This window comes from Argentina anserina, chromosome 2 (assembly GCF_933775445.1).
Source record: "Argentina anserina chromosome 2, drPotAnse1.1, whole genome shotgun sequence".
Lineage (NCBI taxonomy): Eukaryota > Viridiplantae > Streptophyta > Magnoliopsida > Rosales > Rosaceae > Argentina > Argentina anserina.
In genome coordinates this window covers 6,518,875-6,546,407 of record NC_065873.1, presented here as the reverse complement: position 1 = coordinate 6,546,407, position 27,533 = coordinate 6,518,875, and the positions used below count along the sequence as shown (strand labels likewise).

General features: G+C 39.2%; 4 protein-coding genes across 5 annotated transcripts; 1 reads left to right on the top strand and 3 right to left on the bottom strand.

Annotated features, from left to right (window-relative positions):
- Positions 1–10,172: 10,172 nt before the first annotated feature.
- Positions 10,173–12,429, bottom strand: LOC126782820 (phenylcoumaran benzylic ether reductase Pyrc5-like). Its single transcript, XM_050508148.1, has 5 exons — positions 12,244–12,429; positions 11,522–11,656; positions 11,139–11,376; positions 10,427–10,630; positions 10,173–10,339 (listed from the first exon to the last, which is right to left on the bottom strand). Exons 1-5 carry the CDS (start codon positions 12,427–12,429, stop codon positions 10,173–10,175), a joined length of 930 nt encoding a protein of 309 aa, XP_050364105.1.
- Positions 12,430–13,234: 805 nt separating this feature from the next.
- LOC126782819 (probable pinoresinol-lariciresinol reductase 3) lies at positions 13,235–15,685 on the bottom strand. Of its 2 annotated transcripts, none has more exons than XM_050508146.1 (5): positions 15,464–15,685; positions 15,221–15,355; positions 14,758–14,995; positions 14,475–14,678; positions 13,235–13,589 (listed from the first exon to the last, which is right to left on the bottom strand). In XM_050508146.1, the coding sequence occupies exons 1-5, from the start codon at positions 15,644–15,646 to the stop codon at positions 13,423–13,425; spliced, it is 927 nt and encodes a 308-aa protein (XP_050364103.1). In that variant the 5' UTR covers positions 15,647–15,685; the 3' UTR covers positions 13,235–13,422. The 2 variants fall into 2 exon arrangements, with proteins under 2 accessions (XP_050364103.1, XP_050364104.1); XM_050508147.1 differs by having other exon boundaries at positions 13,235–13,533.
- Positions 15,686–17,278: 1,593 nt separating this feature from the next.
- On the bottom strand, positions 17,279–19,722 carry LOC126782812 (laccase-11-like). The gene is made up of 6 exons (XM_050508137.1): positions 19,607–19,722; positions 19,368–19,519; positions 19,006–19,250; positions 18,734–18,862; positions 17,675–18,598; positions 17,279–17,576 (listed from the first exon to the last, which is right to left on the bottom strand). The coding sequence occupies exons 1-6, from the start codon at positions 19,712–19,714 to the stop codon at positions 17,446–17,448; spliced, it is 1,689 nt and encodes a 562-aa protein (XP_050364094.1). The 5' UTR covers positions 19,715–19,722; the 3' UTR covers positions 17,279–17,445.
- Positions 19,723–25,676: 5,954 nt separating this feature from the next.
- Positions 25,677–27,351, top strand: LOC126782815 (glutamate receptor 2.8-like). Its single transcript, XM_050508139.1, has 3 exons — positions 25,677–25,985; positions 26,117–26,523; positions 26,629–27,351. Exons 1-3 carry the CDS (start codon positions 25,739–25,741, stop codon positions 27,163–27,165), a joined length of 1,191 nt encoding a protein of 396 aa, XP_050364096.1. The 5' UTR covers positions 25,677–25,738; the 3' UTR covers positions 27,166–27,351.
- The last annotated feature ends 182 nt before the right edge of the window (positions 27,352–27,533 follow it).

Below are 27,533 nucleotides of genomic sequence, written 5' to 3'. Positions count from 1 at the left end.
TAAAACCACGTACAATAATCACACCTCATATTGTACAAAAATCACATCACATGCTCAACATTTAATTCTCGTCATTCGAAATAACCAATTCCAATGAATTCATAACAGTATATAATATAGCAAACTATATATATATGTACTTATTACCATTTATACGATATATACGTAATCCACTATATTATATACGTGTCGTAATTCAATATTAAAAACTCTTGCAAATGTAACGACCCCGAAGCTCCACTTGCACAAGGGATACAGCTCCACTTCTTTCCTCCGAAGCTTCTTTGTGGACCTATCCAGAATTCGAACCGGCTCAACAACAAAAGTGGCATTTTCCTTCACTTCAATGGTGCTATGATTGATCACATGTGACTCATCTGGTACATACTTCCTCAGCATGGAAATGTGGAAGACGTTGTGAACGCCCGACATGCTAGTAGGCAAGGCTAGTCGATATGCTAGTTCGCCCACCTTCTCAAGTATCTCAAAAGGCCCAACATACCTCGGTGCCAACTTTCCCTTCTTGCCGAATCTCACTACACCCCTCATAGGTGAAACTTTCAAGAACACATGATCACCAATCTCAAATTCCACATGTCTCCTCTTCAGGTCTGCATAGCTCTTCTGTCTACTCTGAGCGGTCCGGATTCTATCCCGAATGATCGAGATCTTCTCCGTGGTTTCCTGAACCACCTCTGGGCCCATCAGTGCCTCATCACCAACTTCGGCCCAACAGATCGGAGATCGACATGGTCTACCATAAGTGCCTCATAGGGTACCATGTCAATGCTGGAATGATAACTGTCGTGCATGATACCCACCCAAGTACCCTATTTGTATCGGCAACACGATAAGGAAATCTTAACTCATCGAGTTCACAACCACCACAGAATCACCACCTTGGACTAAGAATTACTCTCAAACAGTTCACCAGAGAATTGACTAATGTACGCAAAAGGTTGTAGCAAATTCTACCACCACCACAAGAGAGAGATGCATCACGCATCCTACCCCTCTCATCAAAACTTACCGTCGAAAATTAATTACAGCTTCCTGCTTCCATGAGTGGTATGCCACAATTTGGGGTTCAAACAAAGAATGTATTTATCTCCCAACGGTGGAACATGAAAAATTAGGTGAACTTTACAGCGCAAAATCCAACACGACCACAACCGAGATATACTTTACCCCTGGTTCATACATGCCTCAAATGCATGACATACAGTCCCACACAAATGCCCCAGTGCATCATCTAAGATATTGGTTCCTCCCACCGTTGTAGTACTAATAAGTTTAGTAATTAATTCAACAGAACCCGATATTAGGTCCACCATCTCCTCAAAACTAACCCAAAATGATCGCTATACCACCACTCTAAACAGTTGTTTCTTTACTTTCATTAAGAACCCTCATGGCCAACGCATTCGGCCAAAATAACTTCTCTGCAAGCAGTAATATAATTGATTACTCTTTATCGTAAAATTTATCCTTTGTTGAACACTTCAGTCAACTTCACCTTATCCAACAATAAACAATCTGATGCATAGAGGGAAAAAAAAACTCTAAGTCTCCAACACTAACACCACTTGCACTTGAAAAGAAGATTTAGTCCTCAACCATTTCTTTACCAGTTAGAAGGTACTTGTCACGACCAATTCGTTAAAACACCACTAAGCTAAGGTCATCTCATACCTTACCTTCAATAGAGTTACTTTACCGCCATTGCGTCTCATTTGGACCAGTGGCATTGTGAAGTTCCAATCCCCAACACCAAAATAATTAAATCCTGAAAGAACAGCGTTCTCATTTAAATGCTCATCTAGCAAATAATTAATTCATATCGCCACATTGAGATTTCTCCATCACCTTATATTTCTTGCTCAACCAAGAACAATGCGTAACATCAATTGTTTATAGCCGAACCAAAACAAGTTTGGAATGTCACGTCAACAAAATGTGAATCTCAATTCAATAATTGTATTACCACTTTATGGACGTATCATACGCCCTCCCACTCTGTTACCAATAGCGTTAGAGATGCTAGTCACGAAAATTTTCGTTAACCACCTCCAACCTATGGTCTACACATCTCTTACCTGAACATAATATCTCAACCTTGTTAGGATTCAACTTAGATTAGTTGCATAACTAAAATCTAGTCCTTAACATTTAAACATTGAACATCCCTCAATATAGGGTCAACGCTCTCTATCAAGACTCCTTGATAGTTCTCTGCCCTAATAGGAAACTATATACTCAAACCTGTTAGCATTCCAGTATTTGGATCGCATGTCAAACTCAGAGAGTATTGTAGCCTCTCTAAGCTGATCGCACTAGTCATTAAGTCTTTGAATTCATTTGTCCCATCCATACGGCGTCTTCGTTATAGGGGCTATAACACAGTATCTCCTGAAATGTCTCACTTTACTCTGATATCACAACGATGTCTGTGATAGCTACTTCAGATCCACATACTCAACATATGCCATGACTCAAACTCTCATGACATTATCCGCCTCGAGTCAAAGATACGAAACTCTGGTTTCCTGGGTCTACGAATGAACCCACCATGTCAAAACAATCAATCACCGTGTACTGCGTACTCAACCAATCAATTCCTATCATCACATCATAGGTGTGATCCGGAATCACGATCAAATAAGCAGAGAACTCTCCACTTCCAATCACAATAGGACAAGCCTTTCATTGTTTCAAATTTGAGGAACACTCCAAATGCGAAGTGACACATAAAGAGTTTCTCATAGATGTAGGAGTCAATCATACCATCTCCTCTACCGAACTATCACTAATAAGTGTCGATATCATCTTCTTCTCTCTCAGGGTACTCAATCATCTCAAAATAGATTATGATGCCCTCGATCCAGTGGTCCACTACCATATGATCCAGGCCTCTATGAAATAAGACGTTGACAGACGATTAAAGTCCTTGATCAACTTAACACACGACTATCGTCGTCTCTAACGACAGCAGCATGGTCAACCTGTTCTGCCCGTGGAGCAGCCTCCTCCTAAAGGTTCTCCACATTGCGGATTCGGCCTGCAACCCTACCTCGGCTGCGACCTCTCGTCCGTCCTCGGCCATGTTCACGGCCATTTTTCCAAATTCATCACCATTCAACAATTAACACTCAGTCATACATGTGAAGTCTCGAATTCGACAAAATAGATCCAACCAATATCAATCATGAAATTTCAGAAGAATGTGAATCATCGGAGTATCGTCACAATACTCTCTACAAGACCAAACCATAAGGTATGGCTCCTAACACTCTCGCATACCCGGCGACATATCAATACCGAGGAGCATGTGATGGGTGCCCGCCTGCAGTCGGATCATCGCTCCCGGATGATATTGATAATCACCAAATACGCACTTAGGCTCTGATACCAACTGTAACGACCCCAAAATTTCGAGCTTAAAAACTCAAAATTCTAAAGTCGTTAAACACAAAATAATCTCAATAAAATCGAAATCATTTAAGTGCACAGCGGATCATCACTGAGTTATCAATACAACTCAGAAAACCAATTATTACAACCCAAATTTATAATTTACATTACGTAAGTTGGAATGTAATAATCCTCACAATCTCTCACAAAATCGTCACACAAAATCCTCACACAAGCTGGAGGTAAATCACTTCAAGTCCTCTGAGCGGTCCGTCAATTCCCGCTAATCTACACCTGCGGAGTCATCCACTACACCATCGAATTGGTGCACCGGGATTGTAAACACAAACCCGGTAAGTTTTACAGCTTGTATGAGTAAAATGAAAACATATAACTCGCATATCAATATATACGAAAATCCACAAAACAAACAAATATAAATGCACTCATGAGTCAGTGGACGGCCCATCTGGTTGTCCCAAAGAAAAAGAAGCGCTCATGAGAAATTAAGTAACCCTTCTGGTTACCCAAATGCATTTATAATACGGGTACGAAGAACGCTGGTACACATCTGTTACCCCTCTCGTAATACACCGCCGATATTGGATAGCCACCCGCTACCCAACATCCAAAACAATCTGAGTACCCATGAGCAGATAACCACACGTTACCTCACATGCAGTACTAAGGCAGACAGACTAGAGCTCTAACTGTATCGTAACTTTCGCCCGGCCAAAGGCTAGGTTCCGACTTGCCAAACACGTACAATAATCTCACATCATATTGTACCAAATCACGTCCAAAGACAAATCAACATTTTAACAATCTCAATGTTAAAATCCCGTACAATAATCTCACATCATATTGTACCAAATCACGTCCGAAGACAAATCAACATTTTTAACAATCTCAATGTTCAAATCTCGTACAATAATCTCACATCATATTGTACCAAAAATCAAGTCCGAAGACAAGTCAACATTTTAACAATCTCCATGATAAAATCACGTACAATAATCTCACATCATATTGTACAAATCAAAATCACATGCTCGATATATAAAACTCGTCATCAAAATGACATAAAACACGATAAAAATCATAACAGTATATTATATAGCAAACTATATATATATGTACATATTTACCATTTATACAATATATACATAATCCATTATATCATATACATGTCATATTTCATAAACACGTCCGAAGACAAAAACTCGTCCGAAGACAAAACTCGTCCGAAGACAAAACATTTTAACAAACTCATGTTAAAACCACGTACAATAATCACACCTCATATTGTACAAAAATCACATCACATGCTCAACATTTAATTCTCGTCATTCGAAATAACCAATTCCAATGAATTCATAACAGTATATAATATAGCAAACTATATATATATGTACTTATTACCATTTATACGATATATACGTAATCCACTATATTATATACGTGTCGTAATTCAATATTAAAAACTCTTGCAAATGTAACGACCCCAAAATTTCGAGCTTAAAAACTCAAAATTCTAAAGTCGTTAAACACAAAATAATCTCAATAAAATCGAAATCATTTAAGTGCACAGCGGATCATCACTGAGTTATCAATACAACTCAGAAAACCAATTATTACAACCCAAATTTATAATTTACATTAAGTAAGTTGGAATGTAATAATCCTCACAATCTCTCACAAAATAGTCACACAAAATCCTCACACAAGCTGGAGGTAAATCACTTCAAGTCCTCTGAGCGGTCCGTCAATTCCCGCTAATCTACACCTGCGGAGTCATCCACTACACCATCGAATTGGTGCACCGGGATTGTAAACACAAACCCGGCAAGCTTTACAGCTCGTATGAGTAAAATCAAAATATAATTCGCATATCAAAATATACGAAAGATCATAAAACAACAAATATAAATGCCCTCATGAGTCACTCGTCAGCCCATCTGGTTGACCCAAAGAAATATGAAACAAAACGTTCATGAGGAAATTAAGTAACCCTTCTGGTTACCCAATGCATTTATAATACGGGTACCAAGAACGCTGGTACACATCTGTTACCCCTCTCGTAATACACCGTTGATATTGGATAGCCACCCGCTACCCAACATCCAAAATACACCGAGTACCCATGAGCAGATAACCACCCGTTACCTCGCATGCAGTACTAAGGCAGACAGACTAGAGCTCTAACTGTATCGTAACTTTCGCCCGGCCAAAGACTAGGTTTCGACTTGCCAAACACGTACAATAATCTCACATCATATTGTACCAAAAATCAGGTCCGAAGACAATTCACATTTTAACAATCTCAATGTTAAAAATCATGTACAATAATCTCACATCATATTGTACAATTCAAATCACATGCTCAATATAATCACAATAAATCATAACAGTATATTATATAGCAAACTATATATATTCGTACTTATTTACCATTTATACAATATATATACATAGTCCACTATATCTTATACATGTCATATTTCACCACACATGCTCAATTCACAAACTTCCGTCATCAAAATGACTATTTTTAATGAATTAATAACAGTACGTAATTTAATGAACTATATATATATATATTTGTACTTATTACCATTATACTGTATATATGTAGTCCACTAAATTATATACATGTTGTAATTCATTTGATAAACACACTTGCAAAAATGTTGAATCACCACGAGGGTAGATTCGTAATTCAGTGAGATTTTACTCACCTTATCGACTCGAGCGTAATTCCACAATTCCCGACGATAATTCCTTTCCTCGATTTAATGATCACCTTGAAAATATAAGAAAAGAATTTAGAATCGTTTCGTAAACCTTTAAATGCCGAAACAGTAAAAACCGATTACTGTTCAGCAATTTTCGGTTTTACGAAGTTACTGTTCACTATTCACGGTTACTGTACAATACTCAATTAATACGTATTTCTGTACGTATAAATAATATATACGTATTTCTGTACGTATAGATAATATATACGTATTTCTGTACGTATAATTATTATATACATATTTCTGTACGTATAAATATTATATACGTATTTCTGTACGTATAAATATTAATACGTATTTCTATACGTATAAATATTAATACGTATTTCTGTACGTATAAATATTAATACGTATTTCTGTACGTATAAATATTAATACGTATTTCTGTACGTATACGTACGATTTAAATGTAAATACAAACTCAGTAAATAAAATTTACTAAATTACCCTTTTACAAAATTACTTTTCACATTACTGAAAGTAATTAATATTTACATTTACCGAAGGTAAAATTTAATTACATTTACCGTAGTAATTAAAAATTACATTTACATTTACCGTACACAGTAAATTACCAAAATGCCCTTCTGTCGAAATTGTTCACACCACCGCACGTGGCGGCGCGTGTGGCACACGCGCCACCTCCGGCGGGCCGCGCGTGGGGCCCACGCGCCGAGGCTAACCACGGCGCGTAGCACGCCACCGCTACCTCAAATCTCTCCTACTTTCTCCCCTCTCCTTCTCTCCGGCGTTAGGCCGCCCCTACACCACCCCATACTTCCACACGCGCCGCCTAAGGCGGCGGCGTTCATCAACCCCCGATCTCCTCAAATCCAACCAAAAAGTTCCAACAATCATCATCAACCATCACAACAATTACTCGAAGCTATTCATTACCTCTATCGACGTTTTGGACCGTCGGATTCCCTCGATGAAGCTCCAAAAGTCGCCGTGAGACTCGGTTTCGGAGGAAGGATGATCGATGGCGCCGCTGCTCGAGGTGAGTCTCCCGTGGGTAGGTTCGTGTCGCGGAGGAAAGGGCGAGGTCGTGGTGGTGGCGCCGAGCTCCTGCGATGCCGGCCACGTCGAACTCGAAGATCCCGAGGTCAAGCTCCGTCGGTGTTGCTTGATCCCCGCTCGGGGTGCGTCGCCGCTACTACCGATCGCTGCGTCGTGGTCACGCGGTCTCTGTGACACCGGCGGTGTCAAGCACGGAGGCGATTGGAGGGAAATCGCCGGCTTGGAAGGAGAGGTAGGGGAGAGAGAGTCGCGAGGGAGGGAGAGAGAAAGGGAGGCGGCGAAACAATAGAGAAGGGTTTCCTGAATTGGAAACCCTAATTCACAAAACTATTCTATTTATACCCGTTTCCAAATCGGAAACTAACTTCTATCGTTAATAACTTTTACATCCGACGTCCGATTCGAACGTGTCACATACCCACGAACTCGTATCAACGAGCTCTACAACTTCCGTGAAGAAAGTTTTCGAAACCGAGCAACGGATTAAAAGTCGATATAAACGTTCGGAAACGTAACGTTTTTCGAATTAAACGTTCCGATAACGTATCCGTTACTCGTTTCCTATCGTCGTAACCAATCACATCCATTCTAATTAAATTTCACAATTTTTAAAGAATTCAAATCCACTCAAATGTTATTTGAAATTTAGGGTTATTACAGCAAAAATCTTGGAATCACCGCAAGGGTAGATTCGTAAATAAGTGAGATTTTACTCACCTTATAGACTCGAGCGTAATTCCACAATTCCCGATGATAATTCATTTCCTTGATTTAACGATCACCTTGAAAAGATAAGAAAAGAATTTAGAATCGTTTCGTAAACCTTTAAATGCCGAAACAGTAATATTCGGTTACTGTTCAGGAATTTTCGGTTTTACGAAATTACTGTTCACTGTTACTGTTCACTGTTACTATTCATGGTTTACTGTACAAATATACGATTTATACGTATTTCTGTACGTATAAATGTTATATACGTATTTCTGTACGTATAAATATTAATACGTATTTCTGTACGTATAAATATTATATACGTATTTCTGTACGTATAAATATTAATACATATTTCTGTACGTATAAATATTAATACGTATTTCTGTACGTATAAATATTAATACGTATTTTTGTACGTATACGTACTATTTAAATGTAAATACAAATTCAGTAAATAAAATTTACTAAATTACCCTTTTACAAAATTACTTTTTACATTTACTGAAAGTAATTTATAATTATATTTACCGAAGGTAAAATTTAATTACATTTACCGTAGTAATTAAAATTTACATTTACATTTAAGTAAATTACCAAAATACCCCTATCGGAAAACATTTTCACACCGCCGCACGTGGCGGCGCGTGGGGTACACGCGGCACCTCCGGCCGGCTCGTGGGGCCCACGCGCCGAGCCCAAAACGGCGCGTGTGATGTCACCACCGTGCCCAAACTCTCCCCCTCCTCCCCCTCTTCCTTCCTACGGTCCTAGGCAGCCCCTACACCACCCCACACCTTCACACGCGCCGCCTCTAGGCGGCGGTAACTCCTCCTTCTCCAACACCTCCGATCCTCACAAATTGATCCCAAATCATTTACAATCACAATCAACCATCAAATACAACCACACCATACCTTAATTCGAAGCTAGACCCTCCGATTGGCCTCGGAAAGGCTTGAATCGCCGATGGACTTCAAACCCTTGGGGAGGACTGAGATCGTGCGGTTTTGCCCCTGGATCGATGGCAGAAGCTCCAAAGGCGACGATTGGCGTCGTGATGCTCCCCTTCGTGCCCTCGCGTCGCCACGGTGGTGCTCTCGACGGTGGCGATGGAGCTTGCAGCCTCGGGTTGAAGTGTGGAGGCTCGCAACGTCACGAGGCGCCGCGACGACCTCAAGGTTCGTATAGGAGAGCCGTGCGGTGCTCTTGGGCTAGGCGGTGATGACCACGACCGCCTGTAGGTAGAGATCGCCGGCGTTGAGAAGTTTCGGAGGGATAGAGTTTGAGGGAATGGAGAGAGAGACGAGAGGGAGGCGCGGGGTGAGAGGAAGGAGTGGGTTTCCAAAAATGGAAACCCTACTTCAGAAACATTTCCTTTTATACCCCTTTCTAAATCGGAAACTAACTTCCAACGTTAATAACTCTTACGCACGACGTCCGATTTGAATGCGTCACATACTCACGAACTCGTATCGACGAGCTCTACGACTTTCGTGAAGGGAGTTTTCGCAAATGTTCGACAGAATAAAAGTCGATATAAACGTTACGGAAATGTAACGTTTTTAGAATTTAAACGTTCCGAGAACGTTTCCGTTTCTCGTTTAATAACATCGCAACCAAACACATTCATTCTAATTAAAATTCGAAATTTTATAGAATTCGAATCAAACTAATATTGTTTGTAATGTAGGGTTATTACATCCATTGAGTGACTTTTTTATACTTTAGTTATCCCAATGTGACATTTTTATAAGCTCATATTTTATGTTATTTCCAACTCTAATTGCATGATCCAAATTGATGGGCATTTTGTTGCTCTCCTTTCGATGGTCTAAATCAAGGTTCATATTAAGACTAACCCTTTATAGATGAATTTTTTTAATAGAGACAACCTGACATTGGAGATGGTTTTTGGGAAATAAGGATCACCAATTTAGACTTTAAACCTACGATTGGAGCAAGCCTAACGGACACAAATTGAAATGAGCAGATCGGCTAGCTATTGCATTAGGGTCATTCGATTCTAATATTAGGTTTACCATTGGCAGGAGAGTTCGGTAAAGGTACAAACACAAATGGCCAGGTAAACCCCCAATCATATGATCGTTCATACACAGCATGCATGCATGATTCATGAGGACATCATTGGCTACCTAATTATTTTCAAAGCGCTAGTTACTCAAAGAGACCCCAAAAGCATGAGGCATTTTCTCAATCTCAATTTTAACCTCAAATAAACTGGTTGAGATACTCGTCCACTGAAGTGTATTTGACATCAGGGTACAGTTCAGTAGCTTCGACTCCGAATGAAGGCTCGACCTCAAAGTTAGTATGATCCCCTTTCACGAACACTGAGTGACCATAACATAGTAGCGATTTGATTGGTTCCACAGCCTCTGCCAAAAGATAGACAAGAACAGAAAAATGAACCCAAACATATAGAGTAATGATCGAACTAGCCAGCTAGTGTTATTGTCACCAACCTTGAATCTTCTTGAGGAGTTGTTCTTCTGGAACATATATCTTCTCAAGAGTCTTGCCGATCTTCTTTTCCCAGAGAGATACAATTTCGTTGAAGGAGACGGTGTTGCCCGGGGGCATGATGTAAAGAATCTTGTTTAAGGTTCTCGGATCATCCACAGCCTTAATAGTATAAGTACTAACGTCCTGTTCCTTGTTAAAAATTGCTGGTAATTTATAAATAAATGAAAAAATATTACACTTCATTCATGAACTTACAAATATGCCAGTGAGTAAAAAAACAATATAAATAGATGACAGAATATAAAGTTCCTGCAGAGTTACTAAAAAGAATATCGCACGTCTATTACATTTTCATTTATCAGAACCGTGCCCAGAAACTCAAACAATTGTTATTGCAGCCTTGCAGGTTGCAATGAGGCCGATTTATCGAACCTATGGATGCTTAATAAAACAATGCAAGTTTTCCGGGTTCATTAGCTCATATACTTCTAGTTTTTTCTTACTACGTTTTTCATATTGTCAATGAATTCAACTATGGTGTTTTCGTGTAGTCAAAGATCTGCACAATGGAAATAGATGGCGAGTGCATGATATATGTTAAGTTGTTAACCTAACATGACATAAAACGTACACGGCATGATGAATTACCATTCTGAATCAGATTATTGATTCTGTGCTATTTATCAACACAGCTAATCAGATTTTCTTTACCTTTGGTGTTTCCATCCCCTAGAACGACGATTTTGTCCCTAGGAGGGGCAGTGGCTCCGGGCTGATTCAATGTGGGCAAGAAGTAGCCAGAGAAGAAATTGCCAACGATATAAGTGTACGGAATCCCCGATGCCTCAACTTCTCTGCGGAAGTTGGCTTTTACAGTAATCATTGTCTTCGCTGGCTCAACAGCATGGGCTCGATCTACATCATTTCCGAACTCGGAAGGGAAAAATCTCTGAATCACTCAAAGGAGAAAACAATATTCTTTTATGGTACAAACGAACTGAATATAGCAGTCGAAAATGAATTGATAAACACTTCCTAATGTCATGATATTTCAGAGTTTAATTACAAAGCAGTGAATGATGAAGTTTTGATACCTTGACATTGCCAGCTTGTTTAATTGCAGCTATAATCTTGCGTTGATCTACCAATTGCGAGTGATCCACTGTTGAAATCACCACATCGACTTGTTTTATCGCCTTGACAAGGCTCTCGTGGTCATAGAGATCACCCTGCAAATGAAACGATTTTTATCTTTAATTTATGTACCTTTGAAGTACAAACCCTACTCAAATTTCCAAGTAGAGATGTTAGGTCAATTATCACGTAGTTATAATTTTGAGTTCGAGATATGGCCGAGCTAGGCTCCTTTAGGGTTTTTTTTTTTGGGTTCACATATCTTTCCTAGAGATCAGAGGATGACTCATGCCTGGTTGGCTGGTTCAATCAGACGCATTTGGTTCTTTGAATATTAGAAATAATTTATACAATTGTTGCTCGTATAATCATAATAAGAATGCAACGATAAACCTATTCATGAAGAAAATATTACTCCCTTTGAATTGAGGATCACCATTCTAGTGCAAACTAGTTTGGTCTTTAGGCTGAGAGTAAACATAGTAGGGAAGTGATCTGTCCGATCCAAACTTGTGGAGAATAGAGCTAACATTTAGCTAATAACATTGAACATTGACATACACGTTCTGGTATAGCTCGTTGTAGCTAAATTATCTCAACTATTACCAAACAAACTAAAAAATCACACATAAATACAAAAATGACAAAAATAGGATAGAAGATTGGTAATAGGGTAACTGACCAAGACGAAGTTGATGCCCAAAATCTTGAATCTTTCGATGATCTTGGACTTGGCTGGGTTTGAAAGGGTGGGTTCTCGAACCAGGGCAAAGGTTGGATGACCGGCTTTTGCACTGGCTTCGACAAGATGTTTCCCAATGAAGCCTGTGCTTCCGACGATGAGAATCTTGGATTTGGTTTCAGCCATTGTAGGGAATGTGACTGAGATGATGAATGCTGTTTGAAACCGAGAGAGCCTTGCAAAGGACAGGGAAGAAGGGATAGACGTCGAGCTGGTTATGAAAACATATAATGATGCTTTCTCGGTTTTATAGATTATAGAATGTGGGAGAGGAAAATGACGCAAATGCCATTTTGTTCATAAGGAGAATATATTGAGAATTGACAATAATTAACTTGAGATGGTAAAAATAATAGGAGAGAGCACTTTCTGACCTACTCCAATGACTCAATTAGCCACTTGACAAGAGAACGTGTCTTTTGTTTTCAAGACTCACATATAAATATTAGTGTTGGCTAGCTTCTAACTAAGACATTGGTGCTTTACAGTGAAGTTATTGTACGCAGGGTTAACCTCCCTTCCCCATGTTTTGTCACCGGTTGGATCACAGACGTTCTTTTCCGGCATGTCGAAGGTGAAGCCAACTTCTTGGATGATCAGCTTTCAAAACTTGGTCATTCTGGTGGAGCTAGGGCTTGGCATGAAGCATTACATCTTTCTGGTTCTCAGGCTCTTGATCAGCAGAGTTGTGGTTGTTTTAGATGCTTGAAGTGTAGATTTTTCTCACTTTCGGAAAAAAGAAAAGAAACAACGTTCTGATCTGTAGTTACAATCAGAAAATGGAGGTATAAGCAGCAAAACCATTCTGATCTGTACTTCTAATTGATGGTATTAAGAACCCCGTGGTTTCTTTGGAATTGAAATGTCATGCTGCGATGCTAAGCAAACCTCAGAAGCTAGCTTCAAGGTAAAGACAGTTCAACTCCAGAACCCTTGGAAATAGATGGTACTGCTCAAATATATTGTAAATATATTACATTGTTCCCTTTTTAGACTGATTCGCTTGCTTCGGACAAAGACTCCATGTACAAAACTACAGGCTTGTAAATTGAACTTGTTTGCATACACTATTAAATAGTGAAAATCTAACGAGGCTGACTCATAATGTATGAAAGGCACTCACAATAGGGTGTCTAAATATTGACTGATTGTAGAATAAATCAGCTCTGGATACAGTTTTGTCGCATTGACACCACCAGTTGATTCGATATCAAAGTAGGTCTGATAGCCCTTTATGAAAGCAGAATAGATGAAAATCAGGGCCATGTTGTCAGGATATGAAGTCTCTGTGAAGCAACAAATGAGATTATATTGGTACAGGCACGGTTAAGAAATAGAGAAAATCACGTTAAGTGTAAACAATGATTCATGGCACAAACCAATATCAGAGAATCTCTCTAAGCTATAATAAATCCATCAAATAGTTATTCAAAGTTTCAAACACGAAATTGCAGAGAAAATGTATCAAGGTCCATTCACAGCAAGAGAGATGACAACAAAATCTAAACCAAAAAAGCAGCTGAAGATGGCAGCACGATAGAGAATAATCCAGCAACAGATAATAGTTGAAGATAGCTAGAACTAAGTAATCTATAGTTTCGAGCAATCATCTTAATAGGCTTAAAAGCAAGCACTGCACAGCTCCAAGAACATACTGGACTATACTTGCACATGTTTGCTCAATGATATGAATGAGCAAAGTTCTGTGCAACACTGCGATTACAAAATTTTCCCTGACTTTCAAACTTTTAATTTCTTTCAGTTTTTCAAGTCTGTACTGAATAAACATGCCCACAATTTCCTTTTTCATGACATATTCCGCCTATTATTTCTATTGTTACCATTCTGTTGTGCAACTCACAGTAGAACCTAATTTTCACTTCTAGATAACAGAAAACATTGTAGGATCAGTGGACAAGTTGGGAACCATGTTAGATGAATGTTACCATGCCTAAGAGGATGTGCTGCTATTATTTCTTGGGAATTATGCAGGCATTTACATAATAAAACAAACAGCACATCCTAAGCTAAATCTGTAATGGATCATTTTCTCTCCTATGTTTTGTAGCCCCTACTGTGAGCAAAAAGTCAGGAACTATATCTTACTTCTCATCAGATCAAGTAAACAGTCATTGTGAAATATCCATACAGTATGAGCTATAAGAAAGTACCTTTAATCTTATTAAGAAGCTCTTCTTCTGATACAAACACCTTCTCGAGTTTCTTCCCAATCTTACTCTCCCAAAGCTCAACAAGTTCATTCAGCGAGTACACATTTCCAGGAGGCCTCAAATACAACACTTTGTTCAAGCTTCTTGGATCGTCCAGAGTCCTGATAGTGAAGGCAGCTACATCAATTTCTTTGACAAAGACACCTGTAAATTAAGAAATCACAACAACTATAAGCAGATCAACAAACCACACAACTGAAATACCAAATCCAATCTTAAGGACCTTTGGTATTTCCATCCCCGAAAATCGTGACTTTGTCCCTTGGAGGTACTTTGAGGCCTGGCTGCACAAGTGAAGGAAGCAAATAGCTCGAATAGAAATTGCAGGAGACGAAAGTGTAGGGAATGCCCTCAGCTTCCACGAGACGCCTAATTTCGGCTTTGTTTGAATAGAAGTTGTGGTCCATCCCTGAAATTTGCGTCTTATCTGGGTCCAATCCGAATTCTGATGGAATGAATCTCTGCATCCCAGCATCAATTAGTCCACAAACACACATACATTCCACCCTAAAGTAATAGAATCTGAAATTTTAACACAATCCACAGGGACAGTCATTAAAAAGTTTCAGTCACATTCAAAGTTCTAAATATATAGCATTTTTTTTAGAGTAATGCTGCATACTCTCATTTCAGAACTTTGAACAAATTCTTAAGAGGGTAAAAAAGAAGGCTAATAGTATCTAAACCTTGATAGAGCCAACATTTTTTATAACTTGGATAAGAAGCTTCTGAAGCAGCACTTGTTTGGCTTGAACAGAACAAATCACCACATCTACTTGCTTCACTGCTTCAACAAGGCTGTCTTCGTCCTCCAGCGAGCCCTGAAATAGAGACAAACAAATTGAGTTGACAAATAACTTAAAATGATCCAAACATGGTTGACAGGAAAAACTGTATAAGGGGTGAGAGAGAGAGAGAGAGAGAGAGACTTGAAGGAGTTTGACGCCGGCGTGGGAGAGAGCTTGAAGCTTTTGGGACTTGTGGGGGTCGGAGAAGGAGGAGGGTCGGACGAGGGCGAAAGTGGGGTGAGAGAAAAGGAGGCTGGCATTGATTAAATGGTGACCCAGATTTCCTGTTGCTCCGATTATCAGTACTCTGCTCTTCTTCTCCATTTCTGGTTTCTCCGACCTTTGAACCCAAACACTGAACTCTGTCTTCTTTTAATCAGACGGTACGGATTAGAAACAGATCCGAAACTGAATCTAGTACGTGGCTAGAGTCTGTTCTCCAACAAAGATATGTAACATCTTTTTTAATGTTTTTTTAATCTTACTAAATATCTCATTCTAAATTAAGGTAAATTTAATTTCGTCAATTTCAAAATAACGTCTAAATTTTGGCTTCGTCTGGAATGCACCCACTCTCTGAGAGCCTAGCGGGTTTTTGAAACGGCGTGAGTTTTGTTTTAGCAAAATAGTAGCTGTGGTGAAATTACAGTGACCGCCTTTAACCACTTGTACGTGGAAGTCATGTTTTTCTTTCGCACGAGTTTGTATCCTGATCTGAAACTCTAAGGCCACGTTTGGTAATTGAAATATAGGACATGGGAAAGGAAAGTGATTCATTTCCTTTGTTTAGGAACCCAAGAAAAGGGGGGGGGGGGGGAATTGGTTCCAAAATGAAAGGAAAACTGAGTGGAAAACGTTTCCCTCCCCACCCCTTAAGAATATTTTCCTTCCTTCATTGATTTCAATTCCTTTGATTTCCAGTTACCAAATGTGGCCTAAAAGGACATCAAAGTTTCTGGGAAGCAATCGTCAGTTGCAAATCTAAAGGAGAAGAAGAAAAAAAAAGGTGGAGCCCTAAGCTTCTAGTTGTCTACAAAGAATGCGATTGAAGAGTAGAAGGGGACCTCCTATACTTATTGGGTTAGGCAAGCGACGACATCTCAAGATATTCTCTCCTCCCAATCTCAACCTCGGCTCTCTTGGTAATCGGGTATCCTTCTCGGAGATCCCTAGATAACTCGTAGCGCTTGGCTTGCTCTATGACCTTTGCACGGTTCTGTCTCTTAGCCATGGTTGATCCCTCATAGATCCGCCACTGCCAAGAAAATTTGTCTCTTCTAAACCCAAAAAACCATTGAATTTCAAAATCAATCGGATTAACAAAATAGAGAAGAAGGAAGGAGAGAAGGGAAGAGGATCGAGTGGCGGAAGTGTGCCACGATTGGTTCTCTCATTCAACTCGGTTCTCTTGAACTTCTTGTCTTCAAAAACGGCATCATCGTCTTCGTCTTCTTCTGATTTCAAATTGCGCCTCTCTCTAAGCTACTTCAATCTCCAGTATAACGACTTCCCACGTGTGGTCAGCGCAATTAGGTCAAAGTCAGAATTATCTGATAACTTACCCACTCCTCCCACGTGATTAAAACGTGCCGAAAACAAAAATGTCCATAACATTTGAACGTTTAACGGACGTCTGTGGCCCTTGCTGCTCAAACCACTCATGCATCGCCACGTCAGGAAAAGGCCTTTTGGGCTCTCGGAGAGTGGGCCAATTCTAGACGCTTCCCTAGATTTTAACCAAATATTGTTACCTGTCGTTAAGCCCTTTGTTTGTTTTAGAATTTTCGGTATATTTTATAAGGGTAATTGTGCCCACCATCCTTTACACCTCAAGTTTGGAGTAAGAAGAATGATTTAGCCTTTACGTTGCTTTATTTTTTGAATAAAAAAGAGAAATTGAACTTCACATTAATCAAAAGGTATGGGGTTTAAAACTTCAAATTAGCAAAATCAAACCAAATTAATTTTTTTCTATATTGGTAATGAAACATAAGATTTCAGAAAATGTATGCAAATTAATGTTACTGCATTTTACAGAACAGTTGCAAGAAATGATAAAATGGCCCAAACAAATCAATTTGTATCCTCCAAGAAGCGTAATATGACTTATTCAGATGAATTAGTTAACAAGATGGAAGGTCTTTAGGCGGAGGCAAGACAGATTGATCAGACCCTTTCCCATTTTCCACCACAAATGCAGTCTTCAAACCCCACATGGTATGCAGCTCCAAGTGACAGTGCATGAACCACACACCTATACATGATCAGATATTGTTCATTGGATCAGTACTGATTAGTTTTCTAATGATGTAACTTTGAGCATGTTATTTGGTTATATGATGAAGTATTTACCTGGATTATCAGCCCTGAACCTTATGGCAACCCAACCACCAGTAGGAACACCAACTGTGTTTCTTTCAGGAGGATCCACCAAATTATACTTAGCCGGGTCCTTCTTGGAGTCGAAGTTCCCAACTCCAGTCCCGACAACGAAGAAATTGTAACCATGAAGGTGGAATGGATGTGATTCCACTGTGAGAAGATTGGTATCTTGCAGCACCAACTCTACTGTCGAGTTAAAGGCGATCTTGCTTAGCCGGGTGCCTAGCTTAGTCCCAAGGTTGGCAGTGAGTGGTGCACCAGTATAATTAAAAGGTGATGGAGGACGGTCAGGGAAGTCTGTAGTGAATACCCCCTTGGTGTTGAAGTAATGAGCTTGAAGCAGCCCGATTTTAGGCATCACGAAAGTGATGTTGTTCAAAGAAGCAGTGAGTTGTGTTCCATTTAAGCAAGTAGTGCATTGGTTGATTCCCAAACCGATGGTATAGAAAAGCTGTCTATCAACTTTAAGAGGTACATTTGCTGGGTACTTTGCGGTGTTTAGGCTTCTCAGCTTCGCACCATAGCTCATCGCAAAAGATGTGTCATTGAGTGCTGGAAGTTGGGAAAGGACCGGCATAACAGAATTGGGAATACCCTTATATTGAAAGATTGCAGTAGCGGTCTTATTGTCCACCGAAACAGGTGCATCCATGAATGGCCTTGCTGCCATGAAATACCGACTAGGGACTTGGTTTGCCTGAACAAGAACATTTGTGGTCTGGCCGGGTGCAATTAGTATTGCCTGAGATGTAAATGGTTTGGTATAGACTGCATCAATCTCGACTACTGTCAAGTTATGGCCTGCTATGGCAAAGAATAGCTCGTCATTGAGTGCAGCATTGATGATTCGTAGAAGATATGTCTTCCCTTGCTCAACCTCCATGGCAAATGTATCTGCAATAGTAAAACAAAGAAACATTATGAGCACGCAAGATCCTGTGACAAGATAAACATATATAATCCGGCCTATAACAAATATGACATGCCAAATGTATGCGAGAGAAAATTAGATGTATATATCTGGCTCACGTTTTTCAGAACACGGGAATAGAGGCCCTGGCTTGCCGTTAATGGTATGAGCATCTGACATATTTGGAGGCAACCCCAGGCTGTTCCCTTGTTTAACAACTTCTTCCACATCGTTATTCCACCATTCCCCTACACCGTACCATTGCCAAAAAATCCAATCAAAACTTTCGCTTGCGGACTTTATGCATATATATAGGTAATATCTTCTCGAACAAGGAAACTTCGAAAAGTTTTCATGAGACCCTGAGAGCTACAATTTTACTCAAACTCACCTAAGATGAGATTAGCTTCTCTGTAAGGCTGAGGAAAAGGAAAGCCAGTCCCTTGTTTTGGCAAAATGACAATTGCCCCATAGACAGTGGCTCTTAGCCAAAAGATGTGAGCATGCCACCAAAGAGTTCCTCTTTGCCCTGTGATTGTCATATTATAGGTGTAAGTGTTTCCTGTCTTGATCGGACATTGCGTTATGTATGCAGGTCCATCTGCCCAGCCATTCCTGTATTGCTTAAGTCCATGCCTGGAAATTAAGTTAAGCCACCAAAATTTGTATTAGTTAACTTTAATTATAAATTAATTTTTCTTCATTATTTTTCCATAATATCATCATACATGCATTAACAATGAATTGTCTTACCAATGAATGGACATGTTATATTGTGCATGGTTGGTAACATTAACCAGAATTGTATCTCCTTCTCTAGCATAGATTGTAGGTCCTGGGAACATTCCATTTATTGTAACAATTGGCTTAGAATGGCACAACCTGCTCACATTCTTGACTTGAATCTGCAAATAATTGGAACAAAATAATGCATGTAAAGTGTGCTAATTAAAACTCTAAGAAGAATTAGCAGAGGAAGCTCAGGCACTTACGTCGAATTGGTATGACTTGACAGCTGCTTTGGCAGGAATGCAGAAGAACCCAACAAAACATAAGAAGGGAAGTAAAGAACGAGGGCATAAGTTGCTGGGTTTTGCCATTTTTGAAGCCAAATGTACTTGTATGGAAGGTCAAGGATGTTTGGATGACATGATTGGTCAAGGTCTAGTGGTTTTTATAGGGATAGGAATAATATGAAAAATAAAGTATCTCAGTTTGTTGTGATGGAGAAGAGGTGTTGTCAACATTAGGTAGAGGCGGCAGAGGTTGCAGACCAAATCTTGTAAGCAAAATACTGAAAGCGAACCGGAGTAGATGAAGAAATTTGATCTATTACTATGTTGTAATTACTTAAAACCAGCTGGCCTAAATAAATTTTTTGTTTTTATGAAATATATAACACTTGTATTAAACATGGCATATCTCAACTTTACCGACAAGGAAAATTGTAGGCCCTAAGCAGATAAAGGATGTGAGCTTTACGCTTAAAGGATTTGTTTGCTTAAAGTACAAAGATTATACGCGATCGCTAGCACCATTTAGAAATCCTAAAATAACATGTATAATACCAGTACATACCGTATTTATGCACAGGGGCTCTCGATGAAATACAGTAGAATAAACTAGTTATTACCTTCATGGCTTCATCATATGAAACTGACAACCTATCTCGGCCACACAAAACATTGTTAGTGCACGTTTTAATATTGTTACAGTTCCGAAATTTCGAATAATAAAAATTTGAATTTGAATCTCTAAAAACTCTAAAACAATATCAAATATATTGAAATTATGGGTACTCATGAGACCCATTTACACATCTGTTATCTCTCAAGCAGTACACCGACAGACACTAAGCAACCCATCTGTTACCCAATATGACTCAAAACATGGGTACTCATGAGACCTAGACAACCCATCTGTTACCTCTCATGCAGTACACCGACAAACATTGGGCAACCCATTTGGTTACCTAAAATCATTTAAAAAATAGATACTCATGAGACATAGGTACCCATCTGTTACCCTTCATGCAGTACACTGACATCGACTGGGCAGCCCATTTGTTACCCAATATCACTCAAAAATATGGATACTCATAAGACCCATGCAACCCATCTGTTACCCCTCATGTAGTACACCGGCAGACAGACTAGAGCTCTAACTGAATCGTAACCGACACCCGGCTAAAACTTGGTTCCAATTACTGCCAACAACGTCTCAAGACCAAAAAACGTTTTAACAAGTCTCAATGTTAAACAATCAACACATGTTTATTGTACTACAACCAAGCGACTCTTGCACAACAGTATAAATATAGTCACAACATTATAATCTCACATTTGAAATACAACCGAAACATTATATAATATGGCAACCCATATATATGTATCGTATTTACCATTTTCGTACACATACACAACCCACTGTATTATATAAATGTCAAGGTTCACTCTTTTTAATAATTCAAACATATAAATCACCGTCAATGGTAGACTTGTCATAGTGAGATTTACTCACATTCACCATAGTCCATAATCACTAAAACCTTTTTAAAATCATTTAGTAAAATAGTGGTTCACTTACTCATGAACCGTAGATGATCAAGTTCAGATAATTTAAACCAAAACATATTTTTAGAATAATTTTTATAAGCTAGTGATGCAACGACTATGTTAACAACTCAAACTAAATTCAATAATTATAACACTACTTCGATCATGATGATCATTGTGAGGTTTATTCACCTTATTTCCTATATAACTTCCACGACACCGAAAATGATTCCCTCACTCGTTTCATCGATCACCTAATAGCATGATAAAATGCTTATAAAATGATACGTAAAATATTAGGTGACGATTTCATTACAGCTAAACACTGTTCGTGAAAACACTGTTCATGAAACGCTGTTCGTGAAAACAATATTCATGAATACTGTTCACAATAACTGTTTATACGCCTCCACCGTTTTCCGACCACCACCAATGACCACCAACCACTACAATCTAAATGACATTCTTAACAACTTTCTAGTTCACCACAAAGATTTATTTTCTTCGATTCTCCTAGCACAAAACGATTTGGGTTAAATCTTTTGGAGGGTTTGTAGTATGGAATGAGACATTCAAAATGGGACAAGAATCTCACCGATTGGTGGCAGGAGGAGGGAGATCCGAAAAGGTGACGTTCGGCGAAATGTGCATTTTTCGGTGAACTTCCGCGTTTCACCACTCCCAAACGGCGGCGAAATAGCGGGTGGCGCTGCCACCAATCGACAGGGGACCCAACAACCTTTCAAATGGGACTGGTGTGCCGCTCTATAGTGGCCGAACAACGGAGATCCGGTGGCCCAAAGTCGGCCGCTAGGGAGGAAAAAATGTTGGTTTTTTCGGGGTGAACAATACTATTTTCCAAAAATTTCCAAATACCTTTTGATTCGTTTCTTCATAGATACTCCGATTTAGGCGTGCCACATGTCCACAAATTGGTATTGACGAACTCTACGACTTTCATGAATGAAGTTTTCTGAGATTCTGAATGGATAAAAAGTCAACTCTTGACCCGTCACGGTAACGTTTCTGTGTATAAATTGATGGAACATTTTCATTTTCTCTCTCGTACTATATAATTGGATCACCACCAATTTTAAATATCTTCGAATAATAATTAGAAAATATGTTATAAATTTCCGAGATATTGCAAATTGTCTTTGTAACATAATGTACGTAGAGCCAGAGTTGATTATTCAGATGGAATTTAACAACAATGGTGGAAATGCAAGAAACATCTGAATTCACTATATTTTTTTGGTGCATCATGACTGTAACGACCCCAAAATTTCGAGTATAAAAATTCAAAAATTCAAATTCTTTAAACACCAAACAATCTCAATGAAATCGAAATCATTTAAAATGCCACAACGGATCATCTCTGAGTTCAAAATACAACTCAGTCAAACCGATTATTACAAACCAAATTATAAACATTATAACAAATGGAAATGTATAATCCTCACAACAACCTCACAAGATAGTCACACCAAATCCTCACACAAGTTGGAGATATATAACTTCAAGTCCTCTGAGCGGTCCGTCAATTCCCGCTAATCTACACCTGCGGAGTTATCCACTACACCATCGAATTGGTGCACCGGGATTGTAAACACAAACCCGGTAAGCTTTACAGCTCGTATGAGTAAAATGAAAATATAACTCGCATAACAATATATACGAAAATCCACAAATCAAACAAATATAAATGCACTCATGAGTCAATGGACGACATATCTGGTTGTCCAAAAAAAAAATGAAACGAAGCGCTCATGAGAAATTAAGCAACCCTTCTGGTTACCCAAATGCATTTATAATACGGGTACTAAAGAACGCTGGTACACATCTGTTACCCCTCTCGTAGTACACCGCCGATATTGGGCAACCACCCGCTACCCAACATCCAAAAATATGAGTACTCATGAGCAGATAACCACCTGTTACCTCACATGCAGTACTCCGGTAGACAGACTAGAGCTCTAACTGTATCGTAACTTTCGCTCGCCAAAGGCTAGGTTCCGACTTGCCAAACACGTACAATAATCTCACATCATATTGTACAAAAATCAAGTCCGAAGACAAATCAACATTTTAACAATCTCCATGTTAAAATCACGTACAATAATATCACATCATATTGTACAAAAATCAAGTCCGAAGACAAATCAACATTTAAACAATCTCCATGTTAAAATCACGTACAATAATCTCACATCATATTGTACAAATCAAAATCACATGCTCGATATACAATCTCGTCATCAAAATGACATCATCACGATAACATCATAACAGTATATTATATAGCAAACTATATATATGTATCTATTTACCATTTATACAATATATATAATCCGCTATATCATATACATGTCATATTTCATAAACACGTCCGAAGACAAAAACTCGTCCGAAGACAAAACTCGTCCGAAGACAAAACATTTTAACAAACTCATGTTAAAACCACGTACAATAATCACACCTCATATTGTACAAAAATCAAATCACATGTTCAATATTTAATTCTCGTCATTCAAAATGACCAATTCCAATGAATTCATAACAGTATATAATATAGCAAACTATATATATATGTACTTATTACCATTTATACAATATATATGTAATCCATTATATTGTATACATGTCGTAATTCAATATTAAAAACTCTTGCAAAATCTTGAATCACCGCAAGGGTAGATTCGTAAATAAGTGAGATTTTACTCACCTTATCGACTCGAGCGTAATTCCACAATTTCCGAAGATAATTCATTTCCTCGATTTATCGATCACCTTGAAAAGATAAGAAAATAATTTTAGAAATGTTTCGTAAACCTTAAAATGCCGAAACAGTAATAATCGGTTACTGTTAAGTAATTTTCGGTTTTATGAAATTACTGATCACTGTTCACGGTTACTATTACTATTCACTGTTCACTGTTCCGTATTTACTATTTGTACATTACTGTACAAAATACACATCCAATACGTATCTCTGTACGAGTACATATTGTTTACGTATTTTTGTACGTATAAATACTATTTAAATGTACGTACTGTCTCAGTAAATAAAAATTACCGAATTACCTTTTTAAAATTACTTTTTACCTTTACTAAAAGTAATTTACATTTACAATTACCGTACGTAAATAAAATTTACATTTACCGTACGTAAATAAAATTTACATTTATATTTACCGTACGTAAATAAAATTTTACATTTATATTTACCGTACGTAATAAATTACAAACTTACCCTTCTCGGAACCACCGTTCACGCCGCCGCACGTGGCAGCGCGTGGGGTACACGCGCCACCCGCCGGCAGGCTGCGCGTGGGGCTCATGCGCCGACACCACCAACGACGCGTATCCCGCCACCGCTGCCCCTAATCTCCTTATTTCTTCCCCCTCTTCTTCCTCCTGCCACCGGCCACATCCCTACCCCTTGCCTGACTACTCACGCGCCACCTAAAGAGGCGGTTTCCCCCTATTCCTCCTCCTCCCCGATCTCCACCAAATCAAATCAAAACAATCAAAAATCCACAACCAATCCATCAATTACATCGATTCATACCTTAATCGAAGCCAAGAACTCTGATTTGGTTCCGGAAGAGCTTGGATCGCCGGTGGTACTTCAACTCTTCGGGAAGCACTCGGATCGATGGGGTTCGGCCTCCAAGTTGAAGGCAGAGGGCACCAAGGCGAGGGTCGACGTCGAGAAGCCCTCCTACGTGCTCGTGTCGGAGATGCGCCTAGGATGGAGACGTTTTTCTGCCGAATCCAGGGGTAGCTGGTGGAGCTTCGGCGCTGCGTGGGACGGCGTGTCGAGCTCGGGGTCGGTAGTGGAGGGTCGCGCGAAGCTGCCCAGGCTGGCGGTGGGCGACACGGACGAGCGGTGAGGGAGATCGCCGGTGATGGATTTTCTGAGGGAGGGAGGGTGCGAATCGGGGAGAGAGAATGGGGAGGGAGGCGGATGGGAGAGAGAGAGAAGGGTTTCCTGAAATGGAAACCCTAATCACAAAAATACCCTTTTATACTCGTTTTCAAAATCGTAAACTAACTTCCGACGTTAATAACTCTTACGTACGACGTCCGATTTGAACGCGTCACATACTCACGAACTCGTATCGACGAGCTCTACAACCGAGCGACGGAATAAAAGTCGATCTATACGTTGCGGTAACGTTACGTTTTCTAATTAAACGATCCGAGAATGTTTCCGTTTTCGTCTCGAAATGTCGCAAACCTCCAATTGTCGTCTTGAATTACTTTCACAAGTTTAACACTTTAAAAATACTCGACATTTAGTTTCTAAAAATTCGGGTTATTACATGCGCGCTACAGACGTACTAGTAAATATCTGATTTCTCGGGACTTTCAGTTCCTCTATCAACTCCATTTATAAATAGAGTTGAGGTTTTGAATGAAAGTACAACTAAAGTTCAGATGTTTAATTTTTAATCAACTTTTCGAATTTATAATAATTTCGGATGTTTAATTTGACAGAAATTTGATATAGTTGTTGGGGATACAACAATTACAGCAAACAGGTCCTTGTATGTTGACTTTACAATGCCGTACACTAAATCTGATATAGGAATGGTCATGCCAATCAGTGACACCTCAAGCAAAAATGCATGGATTTTCATGAAGCCTTTGACATGGAGCCTTTGGTTGACAATTTTGTGTTTCTTCATCTTTATTGGTTTTGTTGTTTGGGTTCTGGAGCATCGAGTTAATGCGGATTTTCGGGGTCCTTTGTCACATCAAGTTGGAACAAGCTTCTGGTTTTCTTTCTCAACCATGGTTTTTTCAAACAGTACGTAGTATCCATAATCTCTATCTAGCTGTTTGTGAATTTGAAATTTGGCTTGATTCAAGTTCATTCCTTCATAAATTTGATAGGCATGTATCGACTAGCTTTTAACAATATTTTTATTCACTTTACAGGGGAGAGAGTAGTCAGCAACTTGGCCAGGTTTTTGATGATTGTGTGGGTATTTGTTATGCTCATACTGACACAAAGTTACACAGCTAGTCTATCATCACTGTTAACAGTACAACAACTGTCACCCGCTGGTACTGACCTGAATGTTCTTTTAAGGAATGGCGATAATGTTGGCTACATTGAGAATGCTTTTGCTCGTGAGGTCTTGTATGAAATAGGTTTTAACGATTCAAGGCTCAAGGTTATTAAGTCCGCGAAAGATGGTGATAAAGAACTCTCAAGAGGTACTGCAAGGGGTGGTATTGCTGCTCTCGTTGCTGAAACCCCAACATTGGAGGTTTTTGTTGCCAAGTACTGCTCCAAGTACACTATGGTTGGACCTATTGCTAAAACTAATGGGTTTGCTTTTGTAAGAACTACCCTCCTCTTACTGTTTCTGTAAGCTATTCATGGTTTAGAAAAAACTAAGTTGCGTGTAATAAAATTTTTTATTTCTTTAAATTTTACTTTGCAGGTGTTCCCTAAACGTTCACCTCTTGTAGCTGATATGTCGAGTGCAATCCTTAATGTGACTGAAGGAAAGAACATTCTGGAGATTGAAGCCAAATGGATTAAGAAGCAAAGCAATTGTCAAAACGCAGGTTCTGGAAATGTATCTGGCAACAGTCTTGGCCTTGAGAGCTTTTGGGGACTATTCCTTGTTGCTGGGGTCACATCTGTAGTAGCCCTCATCATATTTTTTACTTCCTTCCTTTACAAGCATAAGCATGTTTGGATGTCCCTTGATTCAAGTACTTCTATATGGGAAAGGATTCGGGCTGTATGTGAACTTTTTGATGATAGAGATGCCAGCTTCAATACTTTGAGAAGCAGTCAATCGTCCGATAGAGCCAATGATGTCGGTGATCATGGACTGAATGCATCACCAACGATCAACTGGCCAGAAAGTCCATTCAGTTATACAAACCATGGAGATCTTCATTCTGCATTTGGAGGTCAACAAAAAGCAGCTACCAGAGGAGCATCTTCGCCAGTACGTTCCAACTCTTGAGCTTGCCATCACTAGTTATTATCTGCATACAAGGATTGTACTGTGATTTTCAGTAAAAGGAAATATGAAATGCAAATCATGTGTGGGGGGTTTTTTCCCTTAAAGATCGACGATAAGTCATATGTTAAGATGTAGGAGAATCATCATAAACATGTAACACCATCTACGACTTTGATTATAAAGAACTATGCGAAGCAATCGATGCTAACAATGTAATCAGAAACTAATTCAGTAGTATATACATGTTAATGTCTACCATCACCAACTGTCCATCGAATACCTTCTTGTAGAATAGGTTTGGAGTTTAAAATACCTTTTAAAGTAGGCTTAGTACTCCATATATTAAGGAAACTTGAATATTTACCTCG